Source organism: Triturus cristatus, chromosome 7, assembly GCF_964204655.1.
Source record: "Triturus cristatus chromosome 7, aTriCri1.1, whole genome shotgun sequence".
Taxonomy (NCBI): Eukaryota; Metazoa; Chordata; class Amphibia; order Caudata; family Salamandridae; genus Triturus; species Triturus cristatus.
Window position 1 is genome coordinate 1,344,676,957 of NC_140590.1, and position 23,368 is coordinate 1,344,700,324.

Below are 23,368 nucleotides of genomic sequence, written 5' to 3' on the forward strand. Positions count from 1 at the left end.
TGGGTAAGGAAAACGGGGAGGGACGTCGAGGGAGACAGTGAGGAGACGCTAACCTGAGGGCACCGCTGGTAACAAATTACCCTAATGTTAATATTGTATGTTGGAACCACTGCTCATAGCGGAATGTAGCTGTACTCTAATCGCCTGAGTTTAAAATTGCATCTATCTTGACATGGCTTGTTTTGCATATGGGACCATTGATGTAGACACCTTGATTGTATTGTCTTGTAATTTATTGACTACTGTACATATGACATCAGGCAGCTGCGCCTTTCCGTACAGAAAGCAACTCATTATTGTTGGCTTTGTACAGCCAGTCATAGTATATGCTCTTCATTCCAAGATTCAAACCAGGAGCCAAGGGTAAAATTAAGGAATCAACCAACACCATGAATTCATGGGTCTGGGGGTCCACCAAGAATAGTGGTGTTATGACCCAAGTAATCAAGGACACCATTGGGTTCTAATTTAGCAGCTGCAGGTTCTAACTGTAAATTGTTACAATAAGTCACATGGTGTTCTGTTACACTCTTGTTTATATCAGAAGTCAGTGTAGTTTGGTCTTTTTGGGGTCTGGTGCATCAAGAGTCATGTTTTCATGCCTCTTCACAACAGAAGATAGCTTTTTAATTTCATATCTGGTAGTGGGAAGGTTTGACTCCTTGAGATGAAGGTTCGTATAGTGTTTGACTGAAAAACTCCAGGCGAGAGCCGCGTTGTGTGGTAACAGGAACTTTACGACTGGCTGTGGAACCGTGATTGTCTATTTGATAACTGTGATCTCCCTGAAACGGACGTAGAAAGTCTAATGCGCTGAAGAGGGACAAAATGCATTTGAAGACCAGAGCAGGCAATTTTCTTAGACACCTGTTAATGCTTGTTTCTCTGGCCATCCCTAATCGTCCAGACAGTTGCTTCTGACATGTGAGTTGGATCAGTTTTTGTTCAGATCAGTGGGAAAGGGAAAAAACATGTTGGCCCTTTAAAAAAACAAAGAAATGGAATTTAACAGTTTTATGGTGGTGGTGTTAAGAAGGACTTCAGGCACTTCTGTAAAAATAGGACTTTGAGGGTCATGGAACCAGACTGGCATATTGGTGGGTCTAAAACTATGGTTCAAATGGCTCCAGAATCAGTATGACCTCTGCCAGAAAATTAAATCCGATATGAAACTAGGATTCAAGGCTTGGGTATTGTAGACCAGCAAGGTAGATAGGGGCACCTTTACTGTTAGCAGTGGAGCAGATCCTCGATTCATCTATGCATTAGGTCACCACTCCTGACAGATGCAATCCTCCTTGTGTAGACTGGGTCTTCCTTCCTCTCTGGTCAAGTAGCAATGCGATAACGTAAGCTTTGCAAGTTTTGGGGGCATTCTGGAGGGAGGAAGGCAGCCATTCAGAAGTGTTTCTTCCTTGAAACAGTGTACACACCTCCCTTGTCTGGTCGATGATATGAATCAAGTACTAGCTGATAACAGTATTTAAATGGTGACACGACGGCATGTCAGAGCCAGTTTGAGTCGGTATTTTTTTTTTTAAAGTACAAATCTTCCAATCCCTTGATGGGTGTGTCGCATTTAATCTAGTGCTGACCAAATTAAATTGCTTTCTGCCCGGTGTCTCTACTGAGCCAAGTATGAACTGGCTCAATTGTAGCCTGTATTGGCATACTGTCTGGAGAGTCATTACTGAGAAAAATGGTTTTTATTTTGGTAACCTGCAAAGTTGAGTTTGTCTAGCAGGGTAGATTGGTTTTGTGCTGGCTTCTTTCTTGCACTAAACATTTACACCATTTGTGGTAAGGGGCAGGATTTTGTGTATGTGCAGGCTGGATTGCCAGCACACATGGAAGATTCAACCATCTTGTACAGCACACACCCACTGAGAATCCAGTGGACTAGAGTACTCTCCTGTCCAGTTACAACTCCTAAACCACACCCACTACAAATATCCTTTATAACAGTCTGACACACAAACATCAAGATTTTCAATCATGATTGTTTGGACTGGCTTTTTTCTAAGGAAACTACCATATAGTCTTGCTTCGGAGTGCACAGGTACAAAACCACGTGACACAAGGTGCCACTGCCCACAGCTAAAACGCAGGCTGACATGAGCACAGTATTCGCTCAGACAAATGGGGGGACACTGTAGATTTCTACTTGACATCAGCCGAGCTCCAGTGATGACAACTTCCATGGCCTCAATTAATCTTGGTGAACGTTGCATCGCTTTGGGGGTGAGGTACTCACATTTGTCCCAACTCTATCAGTGGGTTCTGCTCGCAAAAGAAAACTCAATTATTCATCACTTTATTGGTGATTTATGCAATATAACTGGCTTTTCATGCTGTGCCCCTCCGAAACTTGGTTCTCAAGTGCTTGTTCTGACTGATAACAGCTATGGTCTGTGCGATCAAATAACGAGGTGTAGCTTCAATGCTCCTTTTCAAGGAGGTTATGAATATTTGATCTTATTTTATCCTTTTGGTGTTGGCAGGAGCAGGTTTTCTCATTGTGCAAAATTTTCATGCTGTAAACTTTGCGCCACATCTAGGCAAGAAGGGCCTTACTTAGCACCGAAGCAGTCAAGATTTATTTGTTACTCCAAGGTCCCCTGCACACGCTAGTGGTACATAGATTTAAGTTAGCACAAGCTAGAGTCTGGGGGGGGGGGGGGGGGGGAGGGTATGCATAACCTAGAGTCGGTGGGGAGTCAAGTATGTTATAAGTAGGTAATAGAACTGCATGTATTTAAAACTCCTAGCCCTAGATGCACGCCCAGGGCTCTCGACGACTCTACTCTAGTCAACATCCGTCCAGTCCCCACCCAGCAACCATGTCCAATTGTCCCGTGGTCCCGATAACGGCCCAAGAACCATCTCCAGTTGAGCTCTGTAGAGCCATTTTACAAGGTGTCGTGCAGAGTCACCAGTGCTGCAAAACCGCATCGGTGTCCGGATCCCCTGTGCTCCCAGACCACAGTTCTCTATAGGTTCTAACCATGGCGTGGTAGGTCAGGAACTGACCAGAAGGCTCTCCATACTGCTCCACAAGGTCATTAAGTGGAAAAAAATTCTCCCAATTGGAAATAGTTGCCCATTGTTTCCAGCCACACCATCGTCCATTCTGTTAATTGAGAGCTCGTAAATGGAGAAGGGGAGGAATCCATGTGGTAGGTCCACCAAGCGCAGGTCTGGTGCATAAAGAGGCGTCCCGAGGGTATGCCCCACGCATCTCCAGCTCTGCAGCGCCACTTTCAATAGTATCCCTGGGGCAGGCGTACCACTTTTGGATTAAGTAGTTCTGCCAACAATAATCCCTGGTTGGCAGCTAGTCCGACAATTCCCAACAATTCAAGTTCCCTGCCATCTAGCCAGCGAGCCTATCAATGGAGAGGGGGGGCCAAATAATACAACTCAAAGTCCGTGGCCCCCAATCCACCCATCTCTGGGGCTCTCCGCTAGATCGCCAGGGAGACTATGCCGCCAACGGTCCAGGACCAGTTTGTTTAAGCAAGGAGTGTAAGTCGCTAAAGGGGGGGGGGGGGGGTTCACAAAATAATATAGTAATCTGGGAAGCATAGTCCTCTTGGAGAGGAAGATACGAGCCATCACCGAGAGCTTCGTGGAGCGCCAGAACTGAACAGAGGCTTTCAGTGTTGGAATCACCAGCCCCAGGTTGCCATCCCTAAGGTCGTCGAGGGCAGGGACGGACAGATGCGCCAAACTGGGATCTCTGGAGGCAAAGCAGTCCGGCAAAGCGCGATCAGTAGGGGGTTGTGCTCCGACCGCATATGTCCTAAATACTGAGTGGGTTATGCTGGTGTGCACCCTGGGTGAACACAGAAACATGTTGAGGGGAGTGTGTATACCGTAGAGGTGGGAATAATAAGACTAGTTGCGTATACCTGTATGGTGCACCCTCCAGACATCTGCACAGTCCCAATGGGCAGCCCAATCACATATACTCCTCAATGTTTCCACTACGATCCCGCGCAGTAGGGGTGTGGACCTGACATCTGCCATGCAGTTAAAATTGTCACCCAGAAGCAAATCGTCTGATAAAGAGGACAACGGCACGGATAGGGCCCGGAGAAATGAGTTGGTCATGGTTAGGGGCATAGACCCTGCCCAAGGTGACTTCTCTTCCAAACAGCCTGCACTTGAGTAAGACTTATCAGCCCCAGGGTCAATAATGGAATGGATAACCTCCAAGGGCGTCCCTGTTCTCACCCGCTACACCGCCACCCAGGAGTAGGCTAAGTAAGAGGTAGAAAACTTGTCCCCACTGCCTACGGCTTAGGTGGAATGCCTCATGTTTGGAAAGGTTGGTCTCCTGTGGCATGGCCACCTGGACTGCCCCCACCATACGGCACAGGTAGCGGTGTATGCCATGGTACTTGGAGGACGAACCCATTCCACCTAACATTCCAGGTCAGACGCTTTATGGCTTGACGTGGGTTCGACATGGAAGCCATCGAGGACCCACCAGGTGACTGAACAAGAATTCCCCAACCACAAACTCCCATACCCCAGGGCAGTCCAACAACGGCCAGCTGCCCAAACCTGTAAAAGAAGAAAAAATTGTGAAGTGTGAGCTTCCTAAAGAATCCCAGTAGGGGCAATCCAAGGAGGAGCTAGCCCACTGCTACAAGCAAGAGGCCCCCACATGTGCGCCAGCCAATCCATGGCAGAAGTCTAAAAAATGAGGGTCCGCTTCCCTGAGACCACCCCATTCATTCTCCCCATCACGGTCACACTTAATACCTGCTGGCCACCCTTAGGCAGCCCCCTAGTTCAGCACTTCGTCATTGGCAAACAATAGTAGCAGACGCCCGTTTTGGTAAATAATGTCTCCATTAGATAATTTCCACAACAGATTGTGGTGTAATAACAAGCAAGCAACCTCCTGCCTCCCAGGGCTGAAATGCTTGAGTCGGAGCTCGTGGAACAGTGCTCAAAAGAATCCTCTTTAGGGTCCACCGACATCTGTGAGGTGGTTATATAAACTGCGGCTTGTAGCGTGACTTTCTGCTCCTCCTCTGTCTTTGATTTGGAGGGCCCCCTCAAAGCGGGTCCCCCAGCAGACTGCCAAAGACGCCCCTTCAATTTATTCTGCGCATTTGTAGGTTTCCCCCTCCGTCCTACCGGGGCTACTCCTGCTCTCTAGGAGTTTATCCATTCCAACACTGCAGCTGGGATGTCACAAAAGTGTGTTTTTTCCCTCCAGTATGATACGGAGCCTGGCTGGAAACAGGAAATATTGTATGCCCTCTGCTCGGAGAGCCTTCGTGGGTTCCCCAAAGGAAGCTCTTGGCTGCTGCTTGTTTGCCTTGAAGTCCTGGAATAACACTTTGCTGTTGTCCATATCATATGCAGGCTCTCTGCAATATGATGTCCTGTTCCTGTAATGTAGTAATTTGGATATTACCGGTCTGGGTGACCTCCCTTGCGCCAGCGGGCGAGCCAGCACTCTGCGCGGCGCCCTTTCCAGTGTAAAGAATTTCATACGGTGGTCCAGAGCCACCATTGAGGAGAGCCAGCCCTACAAGAAGGCCGCTATACCTGTTCCTTCGATCCCCTCTGACAGCCCAATCAGGCAAATGTTGTTGCAGCGCTTCTGTCCTTCCGCATCCTCTGTCCTTTTTTCCAGAATAAGGATCCCGGCTGCCAGATCATCGATGCTGTGGGCTGTTGTTTTCTGGACCGGTAGGAGGTCCTCCAGCATCTGTTTGGTTGCCTTGACCCATCCGATAACCTATGGTGTTCTACTCTCAGCAGGATCAGCAATATAGACACAGCCCCAATGCCTTGTTAGAGCGTAAACTTAGTGCCTGCTATAGCTGCCAGGGCCTTGTCTAGGTCGGTGTGTATGGAAGTGTTGTCGTCTTCCCCATCCTCTTGTCGTTCAGAAAGCCACAGCCACTATTTTCTAGCACAACAGAGCCTGCAGGGCCCAGTCAAACAGGGAAGCAATGTATCGCCACACTACTGCCTCACTTCTGGGCCCGCTCCGGTCTGGCCGCAACAGCTTCTCCTCTATCTCATGGCTTAGTGTGAAGAAGCGGTGGAGGCTGTGGCTGCGTTGGTCGAGCGCTAGGGCCCCACAGGGAAATGCGGGTCTCGGTCAATCTGCTCAACTGTCCACTCTAGGCTGGGAGGGCTCTCTGCAGCATCCAGATGCCCCCCAACCTGCCGCGCCCCAAACAGGTCACTGGCCCTCAGTGTGGGTGCTGTAGACACCACCTTGCCTCTCCAGCGGCCGCTGGCCTCCGTCCACTGCCCCTGCCCGAACGGGCCATACCCTCTCAGTGCGACAGTGTGCCGACTGTCCTTCCCACACAGCCTCCGAGCCCGGAGGCTGCAGCTACCATCTTGTGCCAGGGTCCACCACAACCCACAGTGTTTGTCTGCCGACTGGGCCCCCCCAAAGCGGCAGCTTGAGGTCCGAGTTCTCGCCCGACTCCGTCTTAACAACAGCAGGGCCCACCACTGCTCTGACTCGGTCGATCAGGATTTCGAAGGGGCCAGCACATGGGCGGATGCGGAGCCTCGAAGCTATGCGGCTGCTACCTTTGGCTCGTTGGCCACGTCCCCGCTCTGCCAATACTTGTTAGTTAAAGGAGCATCTTGTCGCTTGGTGTGCAAAGCTTGAGTAAAATTCCAATATTGTTATTACGTATTGGCCTCTGAGGTAGGCGTTGGAAAGGTCCTACATATAAAGTTTCTGGTAATATGCCTGGAAAGTTTTGAGCTGCCTTTCTTGTGTCTCAAGCTACTATCGCTAATTCTTAATCTCAATAATGATTGTGCATCTGATGCACTTGAAGTTTGTCCATTAGTTTGCTTGCTTTACTGCCCCCTTTGTGGTACTACATAACTAAATTCGGGATTATGTAACTGTTCTTGTTGCATTTGATAGTATCTGCTCCTTAAGGCTTTTATGCTCTAGTCATTCCCTCTTGGATGTGGTAGCTTTGTGCCTCTTTAACTCCTATTAAGTAGCCTATTCGGTGAAATGTATTGTGGGTCACTGAGAATTGTGAATAACCTTTACTTGAAGGGGTGACTGGTGTTACGCATTGACAAGGCTTACATCCCTGCTGCTGAAAGTTCTGGGATTCCACCTCAAAAAATCACGTCTATTGGGTTTAATCTTGCTGTGCATTCTTAACCCTGTTGAAATCTCTCCTATGATAAGAGAGCTTCTGGCAAACTGTAGAACCACTGGAGCAGTATGCCTCGAGCCTTTCTTATCCCTGTTTGCTGGACGTTCATACCGACGCCAGCGAAAGTGGATGGCCTTCCCACACCACAATCGCTGTCACCAATCACCTCTTCCTGTCCCTTCTGATGCCCAGTTTTACGAAGGTATGATGTGTTCTCTCTAGGATGTCTACTACTGTGAACTTGGTATAGTGTTTGAGGGGAAAAGGCAGAAACCAGTTCTGCCTGCCGTCTGAACATTTGTGACATCCACCCCACTTTATTCTGAAGTACAGCCCAGCACTATAGAATTGCCAACTCGCCTTTTCCCAAGGTAAATGACAAAACTGCCTGTTGCCTAGGCTGAAAGACATTAGAAATGCCTCACCAGCAACAACATGAAATTGTAAAGTTGCCCTTCTAGAAGGGATGTACTCCAAACTGCCTTCCTGCTCGGCAGAAAAATATTGGAGGTTATTGGCCCTGTTGACCTGAACTCATTTGCACTCACTCCCAAAACGCACCCCAAGCTGCTCCTCGTTCTCTGCAATCTTCCTAATCCAGCAATGGCTTGTAAAGCAAGGCGACTCTCCTGTAAGGGTCTCAAGGCAGTGTGGGCTGAGCATCTGGTCTGTCGAAGGCACTTTGGTTCAGTGGAAGAGGCAGGTCTTGAGGTCCTTCCTGAATTGAGGCACGGATGGTGATTGCCTGAGGTGGAGAGGCAGGGCGTTCCAGGTCTTCGCTGCGAGGTAGGAGAAGGATTTTCCTCCGGCTGTGGTCTTGCGGATACATGGGATGATAGCCAGGGCCATTAGAACTGAGGTCTCTGGTGGGTATGTGGAGTGTGAGGTTGTGCTTGAGGTATGCAGGTCCTGTGTCGTGTAGGACTTATTAGGCATGCGTGAGGAGCTTGAAGGTGTTTCTTTTGTTGACTCGAAGCCAGTGGAGATCTGAGGTGGCTGATAATGTGGCTGCCGCAGGGTGTTGTTGAGGAGTCTGGCTCAGGCGTTTTGTATGTTATGCAATTTCTTGGTGTTTCTGGGTGATGCCGGAGTAGGGTGCATTGCTGTGGAAGAGTACGTGTTGATCTAGCATTTCATGGTGAACGAGGAGTCCAGGATGGTGCTGAGGTTTTGCACCTGTCTGTGGGTGTGGGGGAGGTTCCAAGTGCTATGGGCCACAAGGAGTTGTCCCAGGCGAATGGAGTGGAGCTCATGAGAGGACTCAAATCTTTTCTAAGTTGAGCTTGAGGCAGCTGTTCTTCATCGAGGCGGCTACAGCCTTCATCCTGTCATGAAAGTTGTTCTTGGCAACTGTTGGTTCGTTGGTGAGGTAGAGAATCAGCTGGCTCTCTGTGCAGAAGATCATATTGAGTCCGTGGTTTCTGCCGATGGCTGTGATCGGGGCCATGTAGATGTTGAAAATTGTGGGGCATGGGTGAGAAACCTTGCAGCGGATCTCTGTGGGTTCAGAGGAACGGAGGTAGTGTGACTCTGTTCAGCCGGTGAGGAAGGAGCGTATCCATTCCAGGTGTTTGTCGTGGATGCCGGTGTCGTGAAGGCTTGTGCATAGGGTGCGGTGAGAGATAGTATCTAAGGCAGCGGAGAGGTCCAGGAGGATGAGGGCTACAGTTTTGCCTCAGCCGAGAAGGGCACGGATGTAGTCTGTGGTGACGAGGATGGCAGTCTTGGTGCTGTGGATGTTTCGGATGCAGGATTGGGAGTAGTAAAAGATGTGGATCGCTTCGATGAACTCAAAGTTGGGTGTTGATGGCCTTCTCGATGACCTTGGCTGGAAAGGGGAGGAGAGAGATGGGTTACAAGTTCTTAAGGTACGTCGGGTCGGCAGAGGGTTTCTTCAGTAAGGGGGTTGATCTCTGTGTGTTTCAGTCTTCCGAGAAGGTGGCGAAGTTGATGGAGCAGTTGATGGTGCGGCAGAGTTCTGGGGCAATAGTGGTGCCTGCTCTGTTGAAGATGTGAAGTGGGCAGGGGTCAGAGGGGGCTCCGGAGTGGGTGCTCGTTATGATCTTTAGGGTGTCGTCCTCAGTGAAGGAGGTCCAGCTGAGTAGGGAATGGCGCGACTCGTCCAGTCTGGTGTGGCATGGCAGACGGATTCCCTGATAGCATTTTTAGCCACTCAAATTACTTTTTCCCCTGCACGAAGCTGACCCTTTAACCTGTTTGTTAGATCATTCAGAAGGTGACCAAAAGGAAAATGATTGCCCAATTCATCTGTTCTAACAAAGTCTTTGATGGTCACCCCTTATGAATAGATTGTGTCTGTCTTGCGAACCTTAAAAATAGGTTGGCAGTGTGGTATAAAATTAAAAATATAAGGATTTGTATAAGTCTCTCAATTTTGTCAGACTAGCTAGAAAAGTATGAAGTCAGAAAGCCAGAGATTAATTAATATATTCTCGATCAAAAAAAGTGTGGCCAAAAACAACACATTAAGGTGGCAGAAAAGCGTTCTTAAAAGGGGAGATATAGAAGGCTACCATTTTCTAAATAAAATGTTTTTTTAAGGCTAAAAGCTGAGCATGTAAGAATTCATCGCTGGCATGTGCTTTATTAGAACTGTATAAAATGGAATGATCTCATCAAGTAATTATTATGAAACCTTGTTGATTGCTGTGCTATTTTCAAATAAAACGGAATCCTATAATTGAGGTTAATGCATGTAAAACAGATTTTAAGCTTACTTAGGGTGAAAGTAGTGATAGACAACATAAGTAGTGGTAATAGTACTAGATATGGTTATTTCTATAGTTCGTTATCACCACATGTATGGCCTCCAACTACAGCCGGTTCAAATTGAAATTGAAGGCAATGGGAATCTATTGTTGGGTGAGCTTGAATAAAGATCCACAACACCTGCTTGTCCGTACCATTTTAGCCTGAGTTCTTGGTCCGTGTGTTCTAAGTTTGCTCCTTGATAGACTTTGTGTTGAGTTAATCAGCTGAGGAGTGGAGGTCAGTCAGCTGGGAAAAGCCATGTCTTTATTGATCTTTGAATCTTCAGGTTAAGTTTCCAGTTCTTGCTGGGACTTGGTTACTCATTTTGATTGTTTGCATTGGTCTCCCTGGGTTGGCAGGGTATGCCCAGATGTGGGACCCTTGCTCACTTTGCCTTTGGATTCAAGTTAGCCTGGCTGATGAGGGGTGTTAACCCGAAGCCGGTCCCAGGATGCTTGTTTCCGGTCCAGGGAAGTCCTGGCTTGGCAGTTTGTGCTGGACTGTTCCCATGAGGAACAGGGTCAAGACTGATTTTGCATATGGCTGGGTCATGGCTGGGGTGGCGAAGTGAGCTAAAGAAAGATGATGGATTCAACCCAGATCTGGGGCTGAGTGCCTGAAAAGTTTCACCTCTGTCCATCATCTCCTTGTATTTACACAGTTTGCTTGTCTTAACCATAAACATGACCCACCAATGTGACTTTCTTATTCCACAGTGAGTGTTACAAGTCTGGATCTTTATATACTTCTTGGTTGGTATCTCATTAGTTTGTGCTGCAGGCAGAGGAGCAGCACAAATGACCACTGAACAATACAGAGCCTTGGAAGAAGATGAAAATTTCATCTGGTAGCTAGTGAAAACATTGACATGCAGGCATGGCGTTGCCCTAGCTATGGACTGGTCTGTAATGGCAGAGGTCTTGAGGTGCTGGATTATGTGCTGAAGGAAGGCTGATGCATGTAGGCTATAACCCATTGGCTTAAGCTAGACTAGTGAGGAATAAAGCATTGTGATGGACTGTACCTTGGCACTCATTGTATCTGGGGTGGAAGAGAGCTTTTAGTGTCCATGTACCCTACAAGGTTCCTAACTTTGCTGTAGGGGGTTGTATGTGGTTCTGCTTCATGAAAGCTGGTCGGCAGAGAGGTGGGTAATGGAGGAATTAACTTTGGGGTAAGTAGAGGGTTATCCTGAGGAGATGAGGTGGGAGTGGACCCCGTTCCCTTGTATCCTCAAAGATAACGATGGTAGTCTGGGAGCAGGCAGAAGGAGATGACCGCTTTCTCCGATTAAATGGGATAACGAGGAATCGTGCGATCCTTAAAGAAAGAAATCGAATTTTCCTGATGTGAAAAGCATGTTTCTGGATGGATTTTATATCCTAGTAAGGCTAATCATCTATAGATGCTCAAAACTGGTTCCTGTAGAAGGAATTTCAATGCAGACTTTCTTCCTTACGTACTGTATTTCACCAGAATTGCATTTCATGTCAGTTAATTTCTGGGAAATTCCTTTTCTAGGTATGGACCCACCAAGTGATTGGTGGAAACATGACTCCCTTGTTGCTTGAGTTTCTCATAGGATTTTTATTCTGTATTGATTAGCAGGCCGTATAACAACTCAGGAAGAGCATGTAAAGTTCTTTTTTTTACTTTTCATAGTTTAACTTGAAAATCATGCAGCATAAAAACCTATTGAAACAAAAGGGACTTTTATCCTGATTAGCACAATTAATGTGTGCCTTCTTTAAGATTCTCTGGGGGAAAATAAAATGTGCTGCTGGTATTTTTAGGTCTGACTTGACGGGCAGCTGTTGCTTGACCTTAAGTGATCAGAGAAATTCTTTTGAAAACTATTTTGGTTTACCTTATGTTGAAATACAAAATTGTGTAAAAATTATTTGAAAACCTTGTCATCTACTCTCTCATGATTAAAAAAAACAAAAAAAACCTTGCCCTCTTTTGCAGCCCTGTGCAACTTGAACAGAGGCAAAATTCTGCGCAAATTGCACAGATCTCACTCTCCACAGATATTTCCAGGAGTTGATATTATTAAATGGGATCCCCAGGTACGTGAAGGTGGGAACTCGCTGCAGTTTGGAGGCGCTAACATGAAGGGAACAGGTCGTACTTAACGTGCGGCCGCACACCATGTAGTATGATTTGATTTTGTTGGTGGACAGTCCCAGGTCATCCATGAACACAACAAATCTGTCCAACAGCCATTGAAGGCCCAACCCAGTTCCTGACATAAGAATTTGATCATCTGCGTACATCAGAACTGGAAGCCTTGTTCTCACCCTTGATGAATCAGCCTCTATGCCCAGCAAATGTGTCTATCTTTTATATAAAAGTTAAAGAGGAAGGGGGCAAGAACGCACACCTTTCTGACACCCCTACTGAACTTGTTTGGAGGAGTGCATTCTCCTTTGGGGCCAAACCTGGCATAGCCCTCTACACCCTCTGGAAGTTGGGAAAGGATATGCATGATCTTGGGGTCAGCTCCCTTTGCCAAAAGCATCTTCCATAGCCTACCTCTGACATTATCTAAGGCTGTACTGAGGTCCATGAATGGAAGGTAGAGGTACCCCCCTCTTGGCAGATGCATTTACTTTCTGGAAATGGAGATTCAAACACTGTTGTTCCCACTCTCTGCCTAAAGCCATACTGTACTGCGGTTAAGACGCCCTGCTCTACAGCCCAATTCTCTAGCCCATCTAACAATTTTCTGCCCAGCACCTTGGCCGTGGTTTATAAGGGATATTGGGAGATGACACGGAGGATCACCTTGGTCCCTTTTCTTGAATATAGGCACAATTATTGCATTTGACCATGACTTTGGAGGGCCCACATGTGACATGCTGCGCAGAACATTAACTAATAATGGGGCCCATTAATATGATGCCAAATCTAAACAACTGCCCTCTGCTGATTCTCATTGCTCTATTTTCGGCACTGACAGATCATAAACTGAAATCAGCACACATGTGGCGTATACTGGAAGGACCTGCTGTCCTATCTGAAGTGGATATCCGACGCAGAGCCGCATGATGCCACCTGTCAACTTGTGAGGGAACTGTTAAGGGTTCTGGAGTCTGCTGCCTGTGGAAATTCACATTGTGAGGAATCTGCAGTTCAGTAGTCTCTACTAGAAAAGGCGTTGTCCCCTCACCGATATCAAACTCCAATGCGGTTCTAAGTTGCACATTTTAGAATCTTTTTTGAGTCGTGCTGGGGTACTCGAAACCTTGAAAAGTTAATCTCTCTGCCACAAGGCAACCCTATAGGGAGAAGTATCCAGGCTTATGCCAAACTGAAAAATTGAGTTTGACTTCTCAAGTCCATTTTGCTGAAATTTCCTCCTGAATTTCCATAAATGGCTGTTAAGGGAATATCTGGACTGGGGATTGCTGCAGAGCAGGGCGTGCCAATTATGCATTATATAAACTTGCAAAGTATGATACACGTGGCTTTATGGATCTATGGAAAATTCTAATTGTGCAAAGACTCATATGTAAAGTATTCTTTAATTCTGCCAAGTTCTTTAGCATTTGTTTCAGAACCTCCCAAACCCTCGTTTGAAGAGAACCCCAGTGCTCCTACATATTGGACTTTTATAGCCTAGTATCTAGTGAGAAATTTCACTTAACCAATACAAGTGCAGCTTATTTCAGATTTAAGACAGATTCTGTGTGAGGAACAACAAACTTTCATGTGTATCGATCTTTTAAGCCTACTAGTTTTTGACAAATGTTGTTGGCATGTGGCCCTTTGAATGTACAATGTAATAGCTGATTTTCTTTAATATTTTTTCCCAGAAGTGCTCAAGCTTCTCTTTAAGTTTTTGTTTAAAAACCAAACGAGTTTGCGTCATTGCTTATGTCAGTCTCCCAAAGTTTGATTATACATGCTAGTAATATCTTTTAGGTTTGTGGTTTTGTACTATAACAACCATAACGTTAATGATTTAATAAGGACATCTCTGCCAATATTTCTATTGCATTTGGCATGTTAGTTACCATTTTGGTTGCCAAACAAACGTTGCTTGTTGGTCACAGAAGGTTGGGGACCATGACCTAACTTGTCAACGAAATGGCACCTTTCTCAAGGGTGAGGCACTGACTGCTTGTTGCAACAGTTGTCAATTATTGTGTCAAACTTTTTAATTCTAACCTGTAGTGCTTTCTAGAGCAATTCATAAATGCTCAACCTTCCTAACTAGAGTCTAGTGCCTAAAGGGGGCTGTTTAGGTTATCTAGTTAAAGTGTGACAATATTATGGCCTGGTGACTCCAGTAATAAAACAACGTTCTACCCATGGCTTCTTCACAGTAACCACTGACTGCTCCAGGCCCAGAGAAAAGTTCATGGACAGGTCATTCTAGCCTAGTTTTCTAAGCTGAAACAAAACGACTGGCAGTTTGTGGGGTACGGGCTATTTCTGTACTAATTGAGGGCAAATCATTTCTGCTAATACACTTTGTAACAGTTTCTCTTTTCTAAATCTTTGTTTTGTTTGTTTAGTTAGTAAAAGAACTGAGAGAGCTGGTACTTCAGTGCAACTGCTCATTACATTTTAATTATAATAGTTGAATCCTTGTTTATGTAACTTAATTTTTCAGGGGCCGTGGCACTATCAAGACACCTCTTCAGACTCCGGTACGTAAACAGTTCTATTTCTACTGAAAGATGTCATGAATTGGTTGGAGTGTTAAAATGTGCCTGAGGGGTGGGTGGGGAGGGCAAATAGTCTTTTATTGAGGTCACAGAGCATTCTTGTAAGCACTGACCAATTATGTTGTTGCTTATTGATTTATTGTACATTGTTTGGATACATCTCACCTTTAGTGAAGAGAATTTCTCACCTTCTGTCATTCTTTGTTAACTTAGCAGTGTGAGCTTGGTTGAGTGTGCCAGGAGAGCTGAGAAAACAATTTTGGACTGGGACTAAGGCAGCTAATGTCCAGCTATTAGCATTGTTATGACACTCTCGAAGCAGACTGTTCCATTGACCCTATTGTTTTTCACAGGTCTGTGTGTGCGCCTGTTCTGTTTTCCCATATGGTGCACTCCTTTCCTTGCTGTGCATTTGCCGACTGCGCCCTCTGCATGTGCATGAGTTCCTCTGGAGAGAATGGTTGTATGGACTATGGCTGATAAAGGCATCAATGAAGCTCCTTCTATGGACTTATTTATAGACCTGCTTAACCCCTTCCATGCTCATGACGGAACGGTTCCGTCATGAGCCACGGTTGAGCTGTGCTCATGACGGAACCGTTCCGTCATGGTCCCGCCCGCGCTCGAACCCTTCAGCACCGCGGCGGAATTCGCCCAGCGCTGAAGGGGTTAATGGTCTTCGTTGTCATTGTTGTATGAAGGTGGTTGTCTTGACTTTGACTTGCAAACAAATATAAGCCCATTCCAAAAGACAGACTCCGCAATTGCATTACTGGAATGTGGGTGGATTGAGTTGTGGGTGGCTTTATCTGGTAGGTTGACGTTTGGGTGGCCTGTTGTATCGGTCACTAGTGAGGTATATATTTGTTTGGTTGGGCTATGATGGGGTGAAGTCTGTTCTCTTGAACTGAAAGTACTGTGTAGGTAAACTGAATTTTGGTTTGGCGATCCGTGGTGTGTATGGGCGTGCTGACATAAAACAATTGCATTATTCAGGTTAAGTCAATCAAAATTGCAGGACTGCTATGATTCCAGTAGTGATTTTGTTAGTATGCAACTCACAAATGCTCTTTTCTGTAGGTGTTTGAAGGAGTCTATAACAATTCCAGAATGCTGCACTTTTTAACAGCTGTTGTGGTAAGCTACATTATTATGTGATCCAGGGGTACGGTTGCTTTGATTGCTGTAAAAATGCTCTTTTTTAGGTGATTTTTATTTTTTTTTAATCACTTTTGACTTGCCTTTGAGAATCAGCGTGCGTGTGTATGTATGTGTGTATATATATATATATATATATATATATATATATATATATATATATATATATTTTCCCCGACAAACTGTCCTCATGTACCGAATATATAACATTTGCTGTTATCTCCGTATTGCCACTTCACGTTTCAGACTAGTCCTAATTTTAATATATAAATGTGTTTGAGAAAATAATTTATGTGAGATATACCTCAAGTGTTGGTGTGATATCCAATTTTCCTTAACATTTGTGATCTTCATTGTTACGGAATGTGATCTTTATGTGTTGTGAGGGAATTCGTACTTCCTTTTATCATTCCTTGCTGATAAAATCTATCTCGGGAATAACCAGGTATTCTGACAATGTCTGAATACAAGAGTATTTGCCTTTTTTAGACTTATGCTAATAATTTCGTAGAAGAGCTTCTTGCATTTAAAAAAGTCTCTGCTTCCTGCTTGGTTCGTCCACATTTTAAGGGCTGCAAGGTGCATGCAAAAATATAGGTTTCTGCTTGCCCAGTAGCATTTTGTGAACCCCTTCCCTTCTGTGGGTGGCAAAATACTAGCAAGGGTACTCTTTGTACCAGTTTCTGAAACCACTGGCAGGTGTTTCTCTCCCCTCCACATCGAGTTATGCTCATTCTGATTAGGAGTGTTGGGAGTTAGATAACCCTGTCAGAGTATTTCATATGAAGTGCCAGTATTCTATATAGACTCAGAAACCCATCCTGATCCCTAAGAATAGTAGACAGACACAGTTTTTGTTTCGTAACATAGTTATGTATTGGGTAATATTCATCCACAAATTGTTTATATATCACTGATGTCACTTAATATGGTAATTTGAGCATTCCTTATTTAAATAAAAAGAACATTAGGAAAACCTGAAGCATATGTATAGCCCCTTCTTGCATTCAATATTTCATTAGTCTAGTCGATGCCTAATACTGCATTTGTTCTCGGGCTCATAATTGTTAATTATCTCTCCTTAATTATTTTTAGAGCTCCCTAAAGATGTTGTGCCAAGCCACACGTGTATCACTCCATATCTTATAAAGCCATCTGTTCTGCTGTCTGGTACCTTGTGGGGTTTTCTGTCTGTGAAATGCCACTGTGACCCGTAGCACCGGGTTGCTTCCTTGAACACAGAATTTTGCACTATACAAAATAGCAATTTATCCATACACGTGGAAATTGTTTGCCACCTTCAAACTTGTCCTTAATTCTTCTTGGGTTCTCAGGTAGCACGGCACCTGTAGTTCTGATAATGTTATCTCTTTTGTTGTGTGCCCCTGTGGTCTCAGATGTGTAGTAATGGTTACATGAAAACGTTAAATCTGTAAATACGGAAGCAACATAGAGATCTACTGACGTAACTTTGTTTTTTTTTTCAGCCATGTTGCACAACAGAGTGGTTGCTCTGCATTTTGTGGTATGGCTTGTCATTGTAATGTACATTATGGCATGATATGGCTTTTCATTGTGTATATAGCATAGTATTGAAAGCCAATTTTCTTTGTGGTAGATAGTGTTCTATTTCAAAAAGAGGAACCTGCCTGAAAGTCGAAGAGAGATTGATTGTGTGGAAGGGAAAAAAACTTTGAGTGAAGGAGGCCCCAATTCGGAAAAGGAGGCCCTCGAGTTTGACAGAAAGACACAGGCACAAAGCAAAATGTAGGATATCATGAATAGAAAAAAGGACTTTGATGAAACCCTTAAAGGTTTCCTTATTTCTCTGAAGCCACAGCCAGGCAAAAAGCCTCCTGAAGGCAAAGTGTTGTACCTAGAAAAACTCCACAACATCATAACCAGGAGATAAACAGGAGTAAAAGTTCCTCTACAAGGAGGAGCAATGTCAGTTCAACAAAGGGTTCATTCAAGGCCCTGAGGTGAAAGGATGGCACGGTATAGAAGACTTACAGACCATCCACTTGATGGCAGAATATTGCCCTGAGTGTGAATGCCGGCAATTCTTAAAGCTGCAAAACTACTCCTGTAGGTAAGTAACTATTTACTTGCCTCTCTGTGGTGCATCACAAGACCTAAAAATCTGAAAAGACCCATGCAGGGTATTATGGGGCCTTCCAGCAAGAGGGCAGTGAATATTTTCACCCACTAATAATCACTGGGGCCACATCTCAGTCCATCGTTATTTTGCACACCATGCCACCTCAGTTTGGACTCGACCATATAAACAGCAGTCTTGACTCTGCTTGAATAGGTAATGTCTAGACAGAACTGCCAGGTAAGGTCTAAATTGGCATTCCCCGCATTTTTGATGTCGGTACTGTTCTATTTTAAGTATGAAACAATTTTGCTGATTTTTAAAATATCATCGAGCGTATACAACACTTTTAGACCAAGGTACCAATTGCATATCTCCAGGTATGGATCGTATGTGCCATCAGTAGCCCTTTACCTGGCATGAGAAGAGTAGTTTTTCTATTTTTGGGGGGGGGGTGGGGGTTTAATCAAGTTTAGCTTGTGGGAGGAGGCAGATTTAGATGTATGTAAAAAATGTAATATTTAGGGTGGTATCTACTCTCTTCAAGGAATAAACACAACTGTTATTGATGGTGAAGACTTAAAGTTCCTAAATTACCTGAGCTCACCCCCCCCCCCCCCACTAGATTAATGAATGGTTGCTGAAGACAGGCCCTAGCTGAGCTTTAAGGCAATTGTAGTGAAGAGCTGGTCTGATACACCAACCAGCTTCTCCCTAGCCAAAGATTTTACATCCTCATTTACAAGATTAAGTCCCAATCTACCACTGAAATATACTTCTGCGGTCCTAAGTACCTCTCAGGCTTGGGCCACTTGGAGACACTCTGGTTATGAGACCAAGGCCAACACGAAAGTTCAGTTGCCACTAGTCAGCTGGGCACTTGAGGGAAAGTTCTGTTACAGCTTGTGATGTCAACAGACTCTTTAAACCCCTTCTTTGTACTTGGTACAAGGGGGAGCAGATCAGTCGTTCAAGGCTCCTCTTAGGTCAGACAGCAGGTCTAGAAGTGTTTCGAAGAGGGTGTGAGGGGATGCCAAAGTTTTGCCTGACACTAGGTAGCCGGTGGCAGCAACTCCCCTCCCTAACAAATGTAAGTTTCCTGGGCCAACCCTACCCACTTTTTCTGTAGTTACTGTTAGTCTTACTGCAAACAGGCCCAAAATGCCATGTGTCAGGGCGTTTTCAGGATGTTGAAAGCCTTCGGTCACGCTCAACTGGGGCCGTGTGGAGTGTACTATTGTCCTAGTAGTGTCCTCGCACATCTAAAAGTAAAACCCAATTTGAAGAAAGTAGTGTACCCACAACAATCCCAAAGACGAGTGTCTGATGAGATACAACAACTGGGATATTCATGAACCACAAGGGGGTCCCTTTCAGGTTTGACCCAATTATTACATGCGACTCAATAGAATGGTCAAGCAGAATTTGCTAGTTTGTTGTCCCACTACACCTTGTACGTTATGTGGAGTCAGAGGAATCCTCTCTGCCCATTCAGGTCAGGCTGTTTGGCCTTGGAAGGCATGTCACAATTTTCTCAAGGCCAAGCACAGCGGGTGGACTGAGACTTATGCCAATTACCTTTCTGATAGTTCAGGCAGGTAAAGGGTAACTTTCTAAAAGTAATTTTTCCGTAATATTCATTAAAAATCAGACTTGAGGGGGCGTGGCCTAGCGAGCCAAGATGGCGGTCACACCAGGAGTGTGCTCCCGGACCCCTCCGCTATCCGCCCGCAATTCGCCCGTCCTGACGGCCATCCAACCCTGAGAATCAGCGCCACCCCAGTGCTGCATCTCTGGCGGTCAAAGCGATACCAAAGGGGGATGATGGACGGAGCGTTTGAGCAAATCAAACACTCACCCTCTGTCAACTGATATGGGTTTAATCCATCATCATTCTTTAGCTCACTCCACCACCCCAGTTCAGACCTGGCCAAATGCAAATCAGTCTGACCCTGTGCCGCGTGGGAACAGTCCATCCCTGGCCGTGGGGAGCCCAGTGCACCAGCGCTTCGCTACGCTCGTCCGACCTACCTGCCGGGGCCCTCATCTAAAATGGTGGCCTCCCTGCTGCGAGACGCGTTGTCTGCCGCCTTCGGACTGTGCTGCCTGATCTCCTGCCTGGGTGCTTGTGCCGGCGAGGGAGGCCCCTGGGGATGGGGCGACCACTGGTGATCTGCAGAGTTTTGGGTGCCGTTTGCCGCCTCCTTCTCCTCCTGCCCTGCCTGGCTGTGTTCCCGTGTGGACGGCTGCTGCGGCTGTTGCCGGCCCGCCTCTGCCGAGATCGGCACGCCTGGCGCGAGGCTGTGCCCCTGCCTATGCCTGTTGTGGAGACACCTGTAGCTGCACCCCGGCTCCCCTGCGGCGCTGCCGTGGTACCGGCCTCCACTTTGGGAGGCGGGGTCAGGGATCGGCAGCGGTTTGGCCCTGGAAGCTGAGTTGCGGCATGTGAAAGTGGAGGCCCAGCGTCTGGTGAGTCCTGGCAGGATTAGGACTGTTGAAAGAGCCCCCCCCCAATGCACGCGCAGGCTGCCTGCTGAACGTGAGACCTGGGCTCTGAGCGGTGCTGCCTGCAATCTGGCCTGTTGTTTCCCCTCACCTCCTGTGTCCTGCGGATCCGGCCTGCCGGGCCCTAGAACTCCCTCCTGACATTGTGCTGGGGTTGACTATATTCCTGGCTGGAGGAGGCTTGGAGAGGTGGTGCCGGCCACATCCGACGAGAGGCTCCCGGAGACGACCCTCCGCCGCCCCCCTGTCCCCAGCCTGTCTTGCCTTCCTGGTGCTGTCTTTGGGCCTGTCGGAGTGGAGTTCTCCCCTTACTGGCCTTAAACTCCGGCCATCACTGCTCCACCTCTGAAGGGCTGCGGCGCGGGGGAGGTGGGTGCTCTGTCGCACGCATCGAGCGGTATGGGGCCCTGTGCGACCCTCCACGACCCCTGACCTGTTTTGTGGCACTAGCTGGGGATCGTGGGTCCTTCCGCACACAGGCCATGGCTGCCAGATTTGGACCGGCCCTCCACTTCCAGTCTGGATCGGGAGCCAGGGGAGGTGGAATCAGCCGCAACTATTGAGCGGTGAGAGGCCTACAAGAGCGCTTCCTCCGCCATCCCCCTGCTGCCCTGGGGGTGCTTAGCGTGGTCCATGGGCCCTAACGCGGAGGCCTTGCTGCGGCCCTGGGACCAGACCTCTGTGCCGTTGCGTCCGGTGTGGACTCGCCCGGGGTGGTGGAGCCGGCCCCATATACTGAATGGCGTGAGGTCTTTGGAAGGCCTCCTCCTTTGCCCCTGTTGCCGTCTTGCTCCTGTGTCCTTTGAAGTTGATCGTTGACCCCCTGCCACAGAGACCTTCTAAGAGAAACTACTGGGCCCCCTGCCCTGTTGAGTGGCGACCATGGGTCGAGACAAGGTAGCCAAGACCCCTGCCACCCAGACCCAAATGGAATGTTTCACCACCACATACTCCGGGGCGGCTGGGGGATCGGTGGATAGAGAAGCCCCACCGGCTGCAGACCGGTCTATCATCCTCCAGGCTATACATGCCTCGCAGTCCTCCGTGGAGGGTAAGATTGCTGAGGTCCGGGTTGACATGACCTTCATCCGACAAGACCTTCGGAACGCCGTGGCCCGTATCACTGAGACCGAATCCCGAATCTCCACTGTGGAAGACGACGTCAAACAGCTTAAGGGACAAGTCGCCCGTCTCCAATCCCACACCCGGGATCTGCACAGGCGGGCGGAGGACACAGAAAATAGGTCCCGCCGCAACAACCTTCGCCTGGTGGGGTTCCCGGAGGGGGTGGAGCAGGGCCGTCCAGCGCACTTCATGGAGAAGTGGCTTCGCTCCTGGGTACCCGAGGGCTCCCTCTCCCCGTGGTTCGCGGTCGAGCAAGCACACCGCTCCTTTGCCCCTAAACCGCCGCCAGGAGCGGCCCCACAGACCGGTCATAATGCGAATACTCCACTTTAAGGACCGCGACTCCATCTTGACTAAGGCACGCAAGCAGGAGCATCTCCGCTATGACAAACACACAATCATGATCTTGCCTGATTAAACTCGCGAGGACCGGGGTCAGCGCCGTTCGTTTGGCAAAGTCGAGAAAATAACTGTGTGCCCTTAACATACAGTACAGACTCCTCTTTCCGGCACGCCTGCGAGTGGTGTTCGCCAACGAGACCCTATTCTTTGACACTCCTGACAAAACTTTGAATTTGGCCACGGAGGAACATTCCTTACGGGCCAACGACCGAAATCTAGCATCGGGCGGCGCGGCTGGTGGGTCCGCCCGCCAAGAGACTCCTGGCCCCCGGCCTCAGCGCAACTGCTCAAGTAGGCACCGTGGCCAGAGGCAAGCCCGCTCTGATTCTCCATTGGGCCCCTCTCGGCAACCGACACCGCTCTGGAGAGCTCCTGGTTGTGAGGCGGTCTGGCTCCTCCGGCCGCCTGCACCTTGGGGATGCCTTGCGTCAGCCTTCACAGCTGGACTTCCCGGACACTGACCTATCACGTAGCCCAATGCTCCTCAGGTACCCCGCGTGAGCTCATCTCTGCCTGCCGGGCCTGGCTCTGCCGCCAGAGGCGGTGACTCGGGTCATCACTGCTCCAGTTCCCGACGGACTTAACTATGCACATCCTACTATGAGGAGGGGTCCTCCACGTTTCCCATTCCCTAGCATTTGTTTGGTCCTTTGTTAGTTTTCCACTGTTAGTGCGACAGATGCTTCCGTTCCTGAAGTATAGGGTGGGGGTTGGGTTTGGGTGGGGGGGACCGTTGTCCTGAGTTCTACTGTCTGTTTTTTGTTATTTTCTGTGGCAGCGCCTCTGCCTCGTTGTGAAATGTCCATACAGTGACCGACATTTTCGTTTTGTCTTTTACCCCACACACTAGCACTACCACGCTCCCTGCCCGTGCCAGGTGCTATACTACTCCCCCAGCCTCCCCATGCCTGATGCCTGACGACCGCCCCGGTTTAACCTCACTTCATAATATGTCGTGGAATGTCAATGGCCTCCTAGATAAGGTCAAGCGCACTGTGGCCATGCGATATGCCCAGCGACACAATGTAGACATATTGGTACTTCAGGAGACCCATCTAATAGGCAACCATTGCCCCTATCTGGTGCGCTATTGCTACGGTGGGATTTGGCATTCTGGTTTTACCCGTGGATCTTGAGAGGTGGCGGTCCTGCTGCGCTGCGCTTTTCCTTTTATTGATCGTAAAGTAACACATGATCCGGGAGGCTGCTTTGTTATTCTGGAAGGGAACATTGGGAACCAATCCTTGAATCTGTTAGCTGTGTACTCTTCCACCCCCCCCTCTCTGCTGTCTTCCACACTCCAGCGTCTTGCTCCACTAGTTGCTTCCCTGCCCCCGGGGACAACTGTTGTTGTGGGGAACTTCAACGCGGTTATGGACCCGGACCTTGACTCTGCCGCAGTCCCTTCTACCTCTCGGGTTTCCCAATCCACAATCGTTTCGAACTTGGCTGTGACTCTG

The 23,368-nt window shown here is 47.6% G+C and overlaps 1 protein-coding gene across 4 annotated transcripts in view; it reads left to right on the forward strand.

Annotated features, from left to right (window-relative positions):
- ATXN2L (ataxin 2 like) overlaps nucleotides 1–23,368 on the forward strand; it is a 767,539-nt gene that overhangs the window by 15,614 nt on the left and 728,557 nt on the right. For all 4 annotated transcript variants that reach the window (XM_085618994.1, XM_085618995.1, XM_085618996.1 and 1 more), the window contains exons 2-3: nucleotides 14,566–14,602; nucleotides 15,701–15,757. In XM_085618994.1, coding sequence (XP_085475120.1) covers nucleotides 14,566–14,602; nucleotides 15,701–15,757 — 94 coding nt within the window. The remainder of the gene's footprint in view (nucleotides 1–14,565; nucleotides 14,603–15,700; nucleotides 15,758–23,368) is intronic.